Here is a 14,127-nt window from a genome sequence, read left to right on the forward strand (position 1 = left end):
ATGCCCGGCGTCGCGAGGCCGCGCAGCGCGGCCCCGGCAGCGCCCGCCGCGCTCCGGCCCGGCACGGGAGCCTCCGGCCCGGCACGGGAGCCTCCGGCCCGTGGGGCCCTGCTTGTATTCCCGGGCTGCCTGGGCCCGAGCCCTGAGGAACCAGCGAGCGCTGCGGCATCGGCTCCTGAGCTGGCAGAGCTGCAGCCACGTAGTTTTTACCCCGTGTGTCGGCGTCATCTCACGTTCAATGGTTCATAGGCAGGTTAGATCCCTGCTGCCCTCCAAAAGGGGATAAATCAGCCTCTGGTGACACTGACAAAATTGTCTTCTCTAAAGGTACTTTTCTGGAGATCAGATTGAGTCCTGCAAGCCAGATCGAGCCTGTGAAGGCTGAAATTCAAGATTGCATCATTCTTGCATTTTGGATAAAGGTACCTTTGGTATCAGAAAAATACACAAAGATGTAGGACAAAGCTGCTTTAGATAGAGAGCAGGGACTGCCCCTGCATCTGGGCAGAACACTGAAGGCATCACAAGCCACCACTGGCACCTCTTGGGGCAGAGCTCCAACTCATGAGACACAACCACAGACGAGTGTGCTCGCAGTTCTGCGTGCTCAGTGAGAGCACAAGCTGGCTTCACTTGCATCAGTCACACACTGACGGTGGCAGATCCTTACCCACACGGCCCACCTGCACCCCCATTTCCACTGGTGTCAAAGCAGGTACCCTGGGGGCTGGTTTAAATGAGGAGGAAGAGGGGCAGGGAGACAACATGCTCCAAAATACGAGAGAAATAAAACTTTGGCAGTGTATCAATGAATAATTGTTTGCCCCAGGAATGAGGGGGCACATTGAATGAAATGAATGAGGTTGCTGATCCCAGCCAAGCTAACGTGAGGTGGTCTGATGGGAGGACAGTGAACAGAGATGTGTGCTCCTCAGCATGAGACAATATGCAAAAAGCATTTCAGCCAAAAAGCAAGACAAGAGGGAAGGAGACCAAATGGCAAAGTGACAGATCACTGCAGTGGGAGAGCTGTTCTCAATTGGCTTAACTTTAATGTAGGCACTGAACCACCCTCCTGGCCAAGAGTCCTCCTGTTTAGTATTAGGCTGGGGAAAGGAAGCTAAACAAAGGAACACTTTGATTGTATCTTTTTACATAACACTATGTAATAAATGGCATTTCATTCCTTACTGCAGCTCTAGCTCAATGTTAAACTAATGCAAAGACAGTATGACTCCTAAATATCCTAAATAGATATACATAAAATTACCACAGTCTGAAGGGCACAGAAAAAAACAAGTCCAAAATGCAGTAAGAAATGGATGTCATTACAATAGCAGCGAAATAGACATAAATATTCTTTGTAGGGAAATCCATTGAAGGATACAATTGCCATAATCAATTCAAGTCAAGCTCTACTGTTTGAAAAGACTTTGCCCACTCTTTAGAGTTAGTTCAGCTCCAAGGAAATTATACCCTGCTCCGAATGGCTTCCATATACTGATTCTGTGAGGTCTTAGAAGAGGAAACTTCTCTAGTATAAATCAGCCAGCCTGGAAAACTGGGTGTGATCTTCTCTAAGATGTTTTCCATTCTCATTTTCTTCAAAATTCTCATAGTGGTATTATCTCACTTCAGAATAGTATTCAGAATAGTATTATTTTAAATTAATAAATAATTGTAATGTACTGTTCCTGCTCTGCAAATTGAAGTGCAAAAGCCAGTGATGTAGGAGCTGAGGATAAATCAGAATTTGAGGACAGAGAATGTGTTTTTCTGCACGTCCTTCAGTCACTGAACATCTTGCTGTTCACTGGGCTTGCAGAGCAGCCTGAGGTCTGACTGAAGCACACAAGAGGAGCACATCAGCTTTGTCTCTTTGGCCAGTTCACTGCTGCATTTAAATCACCACTATTTTGACTTTATCTCTGCCTTTTAACAATCCATGCAGTTGCCCTTTCTAACCTGCTTTTCTAGGTCTTATTCTTGTATAAGCTTTTAAAAAAGAAGTGGAATGATCTAACTTACCTTCAGAAATAAAAATCTTCTACATGGCAGGTAAGTATTCTTATTTACTAAGATTCTGAAATAAAAATTCGTTTGGTAGAGACTGGTCTGCTTTTGTATTTAATGACTCCAGTATCACAGTTTTTGGAAAAAAAAGTATGAAAGCCATATATGTAACTCCTTATGCAAGAAAAACACACTTGGAGAATTATGAGAGGATTTTCTAAACCAGTAAGCCAGTAATTTCAGGTGTCAAGGCTTCTGCTTCACTGACATGTTTATTTTTAGCCTACCCATCATTATTTATCGATTTCTGCAATGTCTCCACTCTAAAATGCTGCACAGAATTATGAGCTATATGTATATGGACCTCAGGAATGCAGAGGCCATGTGAACCACCACTTTTCACTAGATAATATTTTGCACTTCCAAAAGGCAGGAGATTAAGTAAGGAACAAAATCATTCTGTATTTGGCAGCAGAGGACCTACCATTTCCATACTGTTTCTATGGTTGTCACTGAACTTGTAGTACCTCCAAACTAGAAGCTAGCTGGGAGCAACCGACTAAAGGAAAGCAAGTAATTAATATAGCCTTAAGTTCAGGTGTAAGTGTCAGAGTTAAATCTTAGTAAAGAGGTAAGAATAAAAAAACCCAACAGGGTAAAATATAGCTGTGACATAAAACAGCTTAAGTGTCCAGGAGATTTATTTTGATCTACTTACAGAAACTTATTTTTCCCATATGTGGGAAAATAATATTCTGCCGAGCAGATTATTAATTATATTTCAGTTCTTTAGATCATGGTTTTTGCTTATCTTTTTGCTCAGTTCAAGTCACTTGTCTATAATAAGAGAGCATATCATCTAAACTTTGGTAAAGTGGTTCCTGATTTGGAGTGTCACCGCTGTCAGTCTGCGCTGGAGGTGCCACATCCTGAGTGCTGCAGCCACTGGCCTGTGTTCCTGGTGGCACATCCTGGGTGCTGCTGCCACAGGCATCTGTTGCTGGTGGCATCTCTTGGGTGCTGCAGCCACAGGTGTGTGTTCCTGGTGGAACATCTTGGCTGCTGCATCCACAAGTGAGTATTCCTGGTGGCACATCTTGGCTGCTGAGGTCACAGACCTGTGTTGTTGGTGGCACATCCTGGGCACTGCACCCATAGGTCTGCACTCCTGGAGGCACACCCTGGGTGCTGCATCCACAGGGCTGCATTCCTGGTGGCACACCCTGGGTGCTGCATCCACAGGGCTGCATTCCTGGTGGCACACCCTGGGTGCTGCATCCACAGGGCTGCATTTCCGGTGGCATATCCTGGGTGCCGTAGCCATAAGCCTGCATTGCAAAGGGCATCTCGGGAGTGCCGTAGCCGTACCCGTGCATTGGTGGCACCATTCCTGGTGCTCCATAGCCGTAAGCCTGCACTGGGAATGGCACCTCAGGAGCACCGTAGCCATAGGCTGGCATGGGTGGTGGGACGCCCCGGGCGCTGTAGCCGTAGCCCCGCAGTGGTGGTGGCACACCTTGGGCACCGTAGCCATAAGCCTGTGCTGGTGGTAGCATGTCCTCGTCATCACTGCTGTCATCCTCTGCTGATGACACCCCCTGAGTGTCAGGGCCACTGGGCTCTGCCGACACTGGCTGATCTGGAACGTTGCTGTTGGAAGCCTGTGCTGACGGTGGCACATCTCCAGCGCTGCTGCCGCTGCCCTGCCCCGATGGCCTCTGTTGGTTCTGTGCTCTCTCCGTTTCCAGTTTTTCAGAGGAGGTTTCAGAACTGTTCAAATTCTGACTTCGGTAATAATCATCTTTCTTTTGTCCCAAAAAGTAATCAGAAGGTGGTGCAAATTCCGGGTCTCGCTCATCTCTAAGTTCTTCCTGTTTCTTTTCCCATTGTCCAAACATCAGTTCTGTTAGAAACAGGAAAATGGTAGATTTAGCATAGATTTCATGGTCTGAAGGTCAGTCAGACAGGAGGGAAAACAAACTGGTAAACACAGAAGATGCAACTCTGTAAAGCCACCTGAAGTTCCTTTTCCACCTCATGATACATGGAAATGCAAGAATCTAGTGCAGATTCCTTCAGTGAACCACAGTTAGTTCCCTCTGCATTTTAGAGTAAGCTGTCCTCTGCTGAATGTAGTATTTGCTGCAGTGCTGCCCGGGTGTTCCCAGAGGCAGGAAAAAAAGTGTTGGGCAGAATAAAGATGTAAGAGATAGGATCTGAAAGTTTGGGGTTTTAATGGAACCATGAAGTTTCCCCTCACAGTGATGTTCATTAATGGAACATAAAGACAGTGAAAAGTAAGAAGAATCTGGAAATACCAGTATTGCACAGAAGAGGAATAATGCTGTTATAGTAGTAAAGAAGGTGAGCATTTATGTGCTTTGCCTATTCCTTGTTTGCTTTTACTTAGAAGTCAGGCATCAGACTAGAAGAATGTGCATGACCTTAGATTAATAGTGCAAAATGAGTCAATGGGTTTGGGAAGGACCTACAAGACAGCCACCACTTTGTGACAAGGAAGATGCTTCAAAATGGGACACAGGCATTGAAGTGGTCTCTTCTTGCATCCTGTTTTAGTCTTGTGCTGTACCTGTTTGTGTGATACATCCTGCTATCAGGTAGCACAAACCACAGGAATATATCAAGAAAAGATCACACTGTACATCTTATGAACTACAGAATTTGTCATTCTGTCAACCTGTCTGGATCATCCAGAAATGCAATAACTCATAAAGAAGAAAATATTATGGGGACATTATAGCAGCTACTGGCACTAAGGCATCCTTGTCAGTCGCTGCCCTAGACACTGGAGAGTCATCAGTACCAAGGCAAAAAGGATTTCAGTCTTACCATACTCTGTCACAAAACAGAAATGAAAGTAGCAGCGTGCACTCTCTTTCCCAACAATGTTCCTGAATCTACATTTCCTTACCTTTGCCCTTATCCCACTCTCGGACATAAGGCACTCCAGGTTTTGTATCTCTCCTCTCCTGGATGACAACCTCTACCTTCCTACTTGCTGCAGTAACTCTTGGAGGTTCTGGTTCCTCGGCAGGACCTTTCACCTCTGTGTTACAGGAAGAGATAGTAGAGGTTGTCAGTTACGGAACAGAATCTATGTGAACCTCACAGGTAAAAATAAGAACATTTATTTCCATCTCCAGTAAGAACAGTATCTCTATTTCATTTACTGGAGAAAACAATTTGCATTCTTATTCTTCTGAACAACTGTAACAGTGAACAGCAGCACAGTGCTGTTCTTCACTTCCAGAACACTTCACACGTAATCACTTGCATGGAATTCTGACACAGTGAAATATTAGCTACATTTTACAGTGGGAGACAGACAGTACAAGCTGACTATCAGTGTCATAAGGGAGACAGCACAGAGACAGGATTAGAATTCAAATTCATTATCCTAAGTCCTAGAGTCAGCTGTATCTCCTATTTACTGACTGCACTGAAACTGTTACAGTGTATATTGTATGGTATCAAAATTGACTTGTTACTGCTTCTTATTCTATCTCATCTGAATAGAAGAAAAAGCCAGTACAATATCAGCAGCTCTAACCTCAGTCTGCATAATTAACCCATGTAATTCCTGCTGTCAGGTGTGAATCAAAAAAAGGCTACAATCTACATACCGTATTTCTAGCTGCATTACTGAGCTATTTCTGGCATGATTTTATATCTACACACCATTACATCAACTCTCACTATCCTAACAGTTATGCTAATTTTATATATAGAAAACGGAATACCAATATTGAATGTCTAAACAAATATAAATTAGAATCTGTCTGTCCATAGATCAAGAACAAGGTGAAATAGCAAGTAATTAACTTAAAAAGGCAGCAGATCATACCTCTATTCTCCAGTTTTTCTGCCTCTTCCTCTAATCCAGCTTCCCTTAACTTTTTAATCTTCCGTGCTCGAAGTTTGGACAGCCTTGCATCTAGAGCTGCCTTCCTCTTCTCCTTCAGCTGTTCACGTTTATTTCTCTGATCAAGTGTCTTAACAGCAAAGAAAAACTTGTATTAATCTTCCTTCATTATTATAAATGAGTACATATTTTCCTTCACAAAACAACTACAAGCAATCCTAATCAAGTACCAGATTTCAACAGCAAACAAGAAGCCAGATTTCTTTGGAGTCAGTTGCAGGTATCACCCAATACAGCACTTAAACAACAAATCAAAAGACAGTAACCACTGAAACCACAACTGCCCTCATAGCCCAGTCTGCTCTTTACTCTCATACCTGCTCCCTCAGCATATCCAGGGTTGCCCGTTGTTTATGCCTGAGTTCCTGGTCCCGAGAAAAGGCAAAGTAACCAACACCGAGCTGCCTGGCCTCTGAAAAGGAGAAAAACAATAGGTTTAAGTTACATTCAGTTTATAATTGACAATAACTACAGGCTCCAGGCACTGTGCTTTCAGGCATGGAATTATTCCCAACACTGCATTAGTTTTAGATGGCTAAAAAAGGCTTGTTTGAGATGATACATGAAGTGAAGCTTCCTGAAGGAGAACACAGGAGGAGGTAGAGAAATATTTGAGAAAAATATAATTTGAAGAAAAAATAAATCTAGACTTATGTACCGGTGACTTTCAATAATTATTACACACGTGCCTTAACACATACCTACACTTTGCCATACAGGCACAGGAAGTAACTTTCTCTTGCTCCCTCTACAACTGATCTCTGGTGATACAACGGTTAAGTGATATAAAGCATTGTAGTGTACCATTTTCTCGAATGTCCTCATAATGTATGGGTCCCATGGGTTTTCTGAGGGCTTCTTCTTCTTCCTTTTCCCACTGCTGCCTCTGAAGTTCTCTTCTCATGTCTTCAGATAACAGAGTATTCCCATCAGTTTCTTGTCTAATTAAAGAAAAAATAGGGATTACAGAGCAGAGTTTACCAGTTTTGCAGTACCAAACAGGGCAAGTATGATTGGGTCTGATCCACTACTGCAGTTTTCACAAAACGCAGATCATTGCAGACATTACTTAGTGATACAATGTTGATGGCTATGGTACATGGTCAAGACAGAAATACAAAGCTACCTCTAACTCAATGTACTGGTAGACCGTGTTATTAAAAGACAAATAAAATCATATCCTTTTGCAGAAGCTTTATGAAATAAATAATTATCAAATCACAGAATGGGAGATGAAATAATCAGTTATTGGCATCTATGGGGATTCTAGCAATCACGTATAGGAACATTTCAGATTTAACATAAGAAAGTGAAAGGTATTTGAAGTAACAAAAAGCTAGGCATTTACCCATGTAAATGCAAAATATTAATATTCAAATATTAATATCCAAACATTAATAAGGAAGTAATTTTAAAAGAAGAGCTGTTGAATGGCTGTTAAACAGAAGAATGAAACCAAACAAATGGAGGTCTAACAAATTCACTGTGAACATCATGAGGAATTTGGAATTGCTAAAAGACTATCATCATTTTCCAGGTTAAACAGAACCAGAAATCGCTTTCCTGGCATTTTATGGAATGAAATACAACTTCCATACAAGGACCCCAGTTTTCAAAGATGCAAGAAATATCTGAGATTGTTACATCGATTTATTAAAACCTTTCTCTGCAAACCATGCAAATCTAGAGAAAGCAGTAACATCAACTCTGGATTGAGAATGGGGTGCCAAAGCACAGCCTCTCTTCCTTCTCATTAAAAAAATATATGTTAAATACTGAGAGGAACATGCAGCTCCATTAGAGAAACCACACCTTTTCCCTTGAAGTTCCTGATCCATTTTAAGTAGACTTGGCAAATCCTTCTTCATACAGCATCTAGATCGGCCCAAGAAATCAACATAATCAACCCTGTAATGAAAGAAAAAGAAACGTGATGCAAAACTTCTACCTGCAGATTGACAGAAGTCTTAACCAGAAGACAGAAGCAGGACCCTTTGCAAAGAGCATTTGTCACCTCTCAGTCTATCTGTGTGTGACAGCTGCTCCTGCTTTTCACTTAACACACTCCCAGATTTAGAGGACAGTTCTGAATGGGACATATGACAGTTCTATCAGACATTTATTCAATCTCCCTTTGAAACTTCTATTAGCCTGGGAAATGAAATGGTGTAAAAAATGTTCAAGAGTAACAATGTCATGTCATTTTCACAACAAAACAGAACTCAGCCTACTGCTTGCTTCCCATGGTGAAGATAATGATGCCACATTGACTTCTTGTGGATATGAAATTGCTACAATATATTTCAATTATTTGTCTAAAGGCCATTCAGAACAGACTGATAGTGTGCATTCAATTGGCATAAAAAAGGCTGACTAAAACATAAGCAAAATGTTCCTCTTAAGCTATTGTGCTTCTTATTCAACTCTTTATAATACTGAACACCTGATTTACAGTTGTTGAAAAAGCTGTTAAGAGCTACACTTATTGTCCTGTAATGTAGAAAGTTCTTTAGCACCAAGCTGCCTCAATTATCCCATTCTAAAGAATATTACATCTGAAAAAGTATGACTGGCAATCTAGCTCCCAACCCCCAAACTTTTAAAGATCTGTGCATTTAGTAAGTCTTTCACATAGTTTGTAAGCAAATCTACAGTTTACTATTTGAAGAAAGTTTTGTATTGATTACTGCTGGTTTGAACTGATTACCAGAAGTAAAATCACTTGTTCCATAAGCATTTTAAACAAATGGGCAAGGAAAATGTTTAGTCAGGACTGGTTTCATAATTATTCCTAATGTCTCAGATGAAAAACTAGAGGTTACTTGGAATGACACAGAAAATTGTCAGAGACTATTTGCTGTGCTGCAACAAACAGTGGAAAAAATGCTGAAAATCGTGTTCTTATTCCAACCAGAGTTTCTCTCCTTTAAGAGAAGGCCATACAGTGAAATGACTGCTCATTTTTAAGTCACTCACAATAAAAGAAGGGAATATGAATACCATAACATCCCCAAGTTTTGCTGAAATACGTTTCAATTCAGCATATCAAAGCATAAAATTGTTCCAATACTGTGATGATTACTCATATAAGAGGATGTTAAGTTGTCTCCCCTATAGTACATTGCCCTGAGTGCAATTTCTCAAGATCCTGGATGTAGATTCTGTTGCAGTGTTACCTATGTGGAAACTGACATGGAGGACTGTCTTTATAGCAGAAATGAAAGACTATCAACACCTCCCTGTCAATGTGTAGTATTAACAAAAAAGAAAAACAAAGGTGCCACTTCACACATTTTGGAAAAGGATTTTCTCATGCAATTCTCAAGAACAAGAGTGGCCAGGATGGCTGAGCCCAATCAGTAGCACCAACCATTCCTCATCTGGGTCCTCTGGTGGTGGAATGTCTGCTTCAGGCTGAGTTTCCTCCTCATCTGTGTCTCTTTCTGAAGTCTTCCCAGCAGCTTCACTCTGATGCAGCTCCTGTACTTCGTGCTGTTTGTCTATGATCTTCTGAGTGAAATCCACCAGGTACAAATCCTCAGTTTCTTCATCTAAGGCAGAAAATCGATTCTTAGAGAACAGCCATGAAAAGAAGAGAACTAAGTACAAAATCAATACCAAACAGCTACAATCAGCTTTTCAGCTGCCAGTGATGCCCTTGACCACACTATTGGGGAGTACTTAAATCTCATTCAGTGCCAAACAAACCCGGAGCTATCAACTGGCTCCACACTGGTGACGTCTATTTCTGAATCGAAGTTTCAGGGCATTGTGTGCAGTACAGAAAAGGCTGCATTCTTTGCAGCAAAACATTCTCTGCTCATTAACTATTTCAGAAGCAAAGGATTATCGTGTAACAGCTCAAATACTTTTTTGATGCTTAACATTTGGTGTGTTGGCAGGAGCTAAGCATTCATGAGGGCACTTTTTAGGAAAGTAGAGGAAGGTGCGTGGGGTCATGTGGACAAAGATGGACACTGGTAAAGAAAACAGATTAAATGCAAGGACATTTAATAATTTTAATTTTAATAATTACTTTTTGCAAGGGACTGAATGTGTGAGAGAAGAAAAGGAGAGATTAGCATTCTCTAACCCTATTAGCTGCATGACTGGCATTCACATATGGACCAGCCAGACTCCTCCTGATCCTCTTCTCCTCATAAAGGTCCAACAATTAGAATGCAGGACAGAGCATCAGAAATGCAATCCAAAGATTGCACAATGGAGGACAAATTATTTTTGTTTTTCTGAGATACTGTATTGAAAAATCAGAATATAGTTCACCCACTTAATAAATGAGTGAAACAAGTCCCTAGTGCTTTACTTGGTCAGGCTGCCCTTCAAAAGTAATTTTATTTTCTCTAGTAAATGTATTTTTCCCTCCTTTTCAAAGTGGAATAAACCATGTCCAGCACTTTGTATAAAAAGTCCAAGAACGTATACATCTATAAATACTCATTTTTGAACAGTATTGTTTACCTGGGAAGTCTCCTTTTGTCATTTTCTCATACAACTTTGCTTTCTCTTCAAGCTTCTTCCTGAAAAAGAAAAAAAAAATTAACCTTGCAATCCCACCAATTCCAAGCACAGTTTAAAGTGACCAATTTAGCCTTAGATAAATGGAACAGGAAAACACTGGGAGTGCTTGAGATGTTTATTAGACGCTGACTTATGCCTGGCTTTGGTTTTGAACCTTCACTAGCATCTCTGAAGATACACTCTTTTCCATTTATACTGAAAATAATTTTAGTGAAGTAACAAATTTAATCTTAAATGTAATTTGTCAAGTAGGCAGAAACATGATGTTACAAGAATTCCACCTTTATCTAAGTACTATGGTCTGTCAGATAAATACTGGAAGCTAAACCATTATTTGCAGATATCAGATACTGAAAGACAGTTTTACCAGAAAAAAAAAGAGATAACATAAAGTTACAGTTAATCTTAGAAACTGAAGAGAAAACCTTAGCTAATTCCTGGAATTTCAAAGAGTAGTGAACTGCTTAGAGAAGAACAGCAAATGGTTTATAAATGGCATTTTCAACATATCTTTTTGTACAACCAACTCATTTAGAAAACGAGGTAATTCTTGAAAAAAGTGAGTAATTTTCTGTCAAGCCCAAGAAACACTTTGCTACAGAATTCTAACATGTCGCTGCAATGGCTGCTAATTCTAAACATGACTTTTAGAAAAAAATCAGTAACCTGACACATTTAGACAACTGTGATAATGTGAGGGTATAAGAGCATGAGACTGCTGAGATGTAGTTTGTACACTACTGGTCAAAAGTATGGAACTGATGCTGGTCTTAATGGTTGGTCTAATGAGAACTGCTAGTCCAAAAACGTGGATAACTTCTTTCTGTGCTTTTCTAAACACCAAAAAACAAATTCTCCAAAGCACTCCTTTCTTAGAGAGCCCGAGAGCTACCTTGATTTATCCAATATATCCTGCTCTTCTGCCTTCTGCTCAACATCTTTCGCAGCTCGATTCACAACTCCCGCGTTCTGTTTGGTCCAGATACTTGGTTTCTGCAGAGGACAATTTTGTAACAACAAACAAATAAATGAAAATATTGAAATGGTATCATTTAAAAAAAAAGTCAACTCCATAATGCAAACGTTGCAAATCAATCATGAAAGACTTTGTTAATAACATCTTAAACACATTTGGCTTGAGACTATTCCTGTGCTGTAGGATACAGCAGGTATGTCCTAAATTAACACAGGCTGCAGGATGGTGCCATAGTTAAGGACAGCCTGAGAAGCTAAAAAACCCAAAGGCACTCAGAAATCAGACAAAATCATTTTGGCAAAGATGCTAAGGTTAAAAAAAACCCATTCATACAATCTTGTTGATTAAATACGTAATAACAAAGCTACAAATTGTTTCTATTCTCTATTACCTCCATTTAAAATAAAAAATACAGTCAGTTGGCCTGTTTGCAGCATAACACTATAAATGCTGCATGTGCTTCAAATATGGCAGGAACAGCACATTCTGCTTCTGGAAAGCTACAGAATGAACAAAACCCAAAGGGCAGTAAAGAGCAAAACAGGACTGATAATTGTGTATTCATTACTGTACACCACAAACAGATAGCAGAGCATTTATCAAGGAAGTTCAGTGACTCTGGAAGAATCTCTCATCCTCCATCCTGCAGCATCATACAAAATCCTCTAAAAAATATTTTCCTATAATGGAAAGGTGTGGATCCTTGGGGAATGAAGATTAAGTGGGGATTTAGATGGGTATAAGCACAAGACTAAGCTTTCTGCTGTGCACAGGAATCTCACCTGGAAACGAACTTTAAAGAACATGCTCATCATGTACATTTTATATTTGACTAGTAACACAGCTCTGAGTATTTACTATTATTTAGATTTGAATTTTAACTTCCTTACTTTAAGAAGAAATGACAAAAACAACAATGGAAGATTACTTCTACCTTATTAGAGGTTCTGGGCTTTGCAAAGACGCCAGCATCTTTCAATAGCTTTTCTTTCTTGAATTCCTCTTGCTTTCGGAAGAGTTCGGCTTTGAGATCTACCAGCTACATCACCAGCAAAACAACACATAAATAACAGATCACATGCACATACCTCAGTTGCTGCAATAAATAACTGTATCTCTACGAAAACAATCTGCCATTTACAGTTACAGCAGCATTTGATTGCATTTTTATGTGGAACTTTGAAGCCTTGATCTGATCACCAAGATCACCCTTTACAGCAAACAAACTAAAAAAACATAGAATGCAAATTATGATTAGGGATTAAAACAATCCCCAAAGATATCCTTGATCCTTTGCTACATAATAAGAGAGGCATAGTTCCATCTAGATTTTACCAGCCTCCCAATGACAAACAGAGAAGGAATAATGAAAAACACTACTGAATATGAAAAGGGAACTTTTAACCATTAGATAATTAACAAAATCCTGTCTCAGAAAAGAGTTGATAAAAGTTTGCTATCATAAAATATATATTGTTTCCCACTGCCTTATGTACTGTTTTAAAGTTTTAGATTTTCTTTCTTCTTCTTTTTATATAAATATATGAGTAGCATTGCCATCTGTGACCAAGGTCCATCCCAGCTTCCATTAAGAAACATCAGCAGGGGTGTTATCTCAGAAGTACAAAACTAGTCTGGAAGAGGATATTGTACCTCTTTTCTTGCAAGTCCTATAGAAGACAAAATTCACAGATGTACATGAAGTCAGGAAAGTGTAAGACTTTGGTATTAATATTTGTCTCAAGCACTAAAGCATTTGTTTTTCAAGTCCCTGGGACAACGAAGTGCAGTGTTGTAAAAATCACCCGTTTCCTCTTCTGCTTAGAGGTGATCATCCAAAAATTCAGCGTAAAATATTTCATGGTTAGGTATTAACATACATTAACTATTTACATAACTCTTCATCTGAAGTGTTTGGCAGCATCTCTCGTGAGCGTCCTGGAGAGCAGAGAGGGGCAGCACCTCACCATCCCTAAGGGTGGGAAGTTATTCTGCCACAGCATAGACCTCCTGCTCCCAAGTAAAAACCCTTTTCCCTGTTACGCCCTGATTTTATCATTACATCACGACTGCGGGCACATCCAGGCCTGGCAGGCTCGGGTTTGGAGTGCAGGGCGTGTGCCTGGTCAGGAAGGTGAGGGGACAAAATCCCAGGCCCGAAACTCACAGACCCGATATACGACACAGGGCGTTACCACAGCCCTTTAGTCCAGCATTTGCTGCAATGGCTGCACAGTGCAGTGGGGTTAAGGCGAGGAGACAGAACGCCAGCACTTCCCAGGTGTGCTGTTTTCCCTGCAAGCGGTGGCACCAGCGCATCCCCGGGTGGAACCGCCCGGCCTGCGCCAGCCAGGCCCTCCGCGCCCGCGAGAGCCCCGCGGCTGAGCACACCTCACAGCCCCACTGGCCCTCCTGGGGAGGCGGAGGGGTTCATTTTGCCTCTCCCCGTTCAGTCACTCACCGAGGACGCGGCCACGTCCAGCGGCTTCTTCCTCCGGTCCATGGCGGGACCGGCCCCGCCACCACCGCCTTCCCCGCCGTGCGGCCTTGCCGTAAAGCGCGGCGGAAGCGCGGAGCTATCGCGACAGTGCTGGTAAGGGCGGGCGGGCTCTCCGTGCCGCCATGTTGGGGAGGTCAGGGGAGGTCATGGGGGCTC

General features: G+C 41.4%; 1 protein-coding gene across 1 annotated transcript; it reads right to left on the reverse strand.

The window, feature by feature from the left end:
- Positions 1-2,696: 2,696 nt before the first annotated feature.
- On the reverse strand, positions 2,697-14,036 carry CCDC174 (coiled-coil domain containing 174). The gene is made up of 11 exons (XM_042016433.1): positions 13,933-14,036; positions 12,406-12,510; positions 11,388-11,488; positions 10,436-10,494; positions 9,327-9,507; positions 7,769-7,864; positions 6,761-6,897; positions 6,274-6,368; positions 5,879-6,026; positions 4,946-5,080; positions 2,697-3,916 (listed from the first exon to the last, which is right to left on the reverse strand). Exons 1-11 carry the CDS (start codon positions 13,972-13,974, stop codon positions 2,838-2,840), a joined length of 2,178 nt encoding a protein of 725 aa, XP_041872367.1. The 5' UTR covers positions 13,975-14,036; the 3' UTR covers positions 2,697-2,837.
- Positions 14,037-14,127: the final 91 nt, after the last annotated feature.

Source organism: Corvus kubaryi, unplaced genomic scaffold (genome assembly GCF_017639235.1).
Source record: "Corvus kubaryi isolate FWS band 111438036 unplaced genomic scaffold, C.kubaryi_AGA036_p1.0 136, whole genome shotgun sequence".
Classification (NCBI taxonomy): Eukaryota; Metazoa; Chordata; class Aves; order Passeriformes; family Corvidae; genus Corvus; species Corvus kubaryi.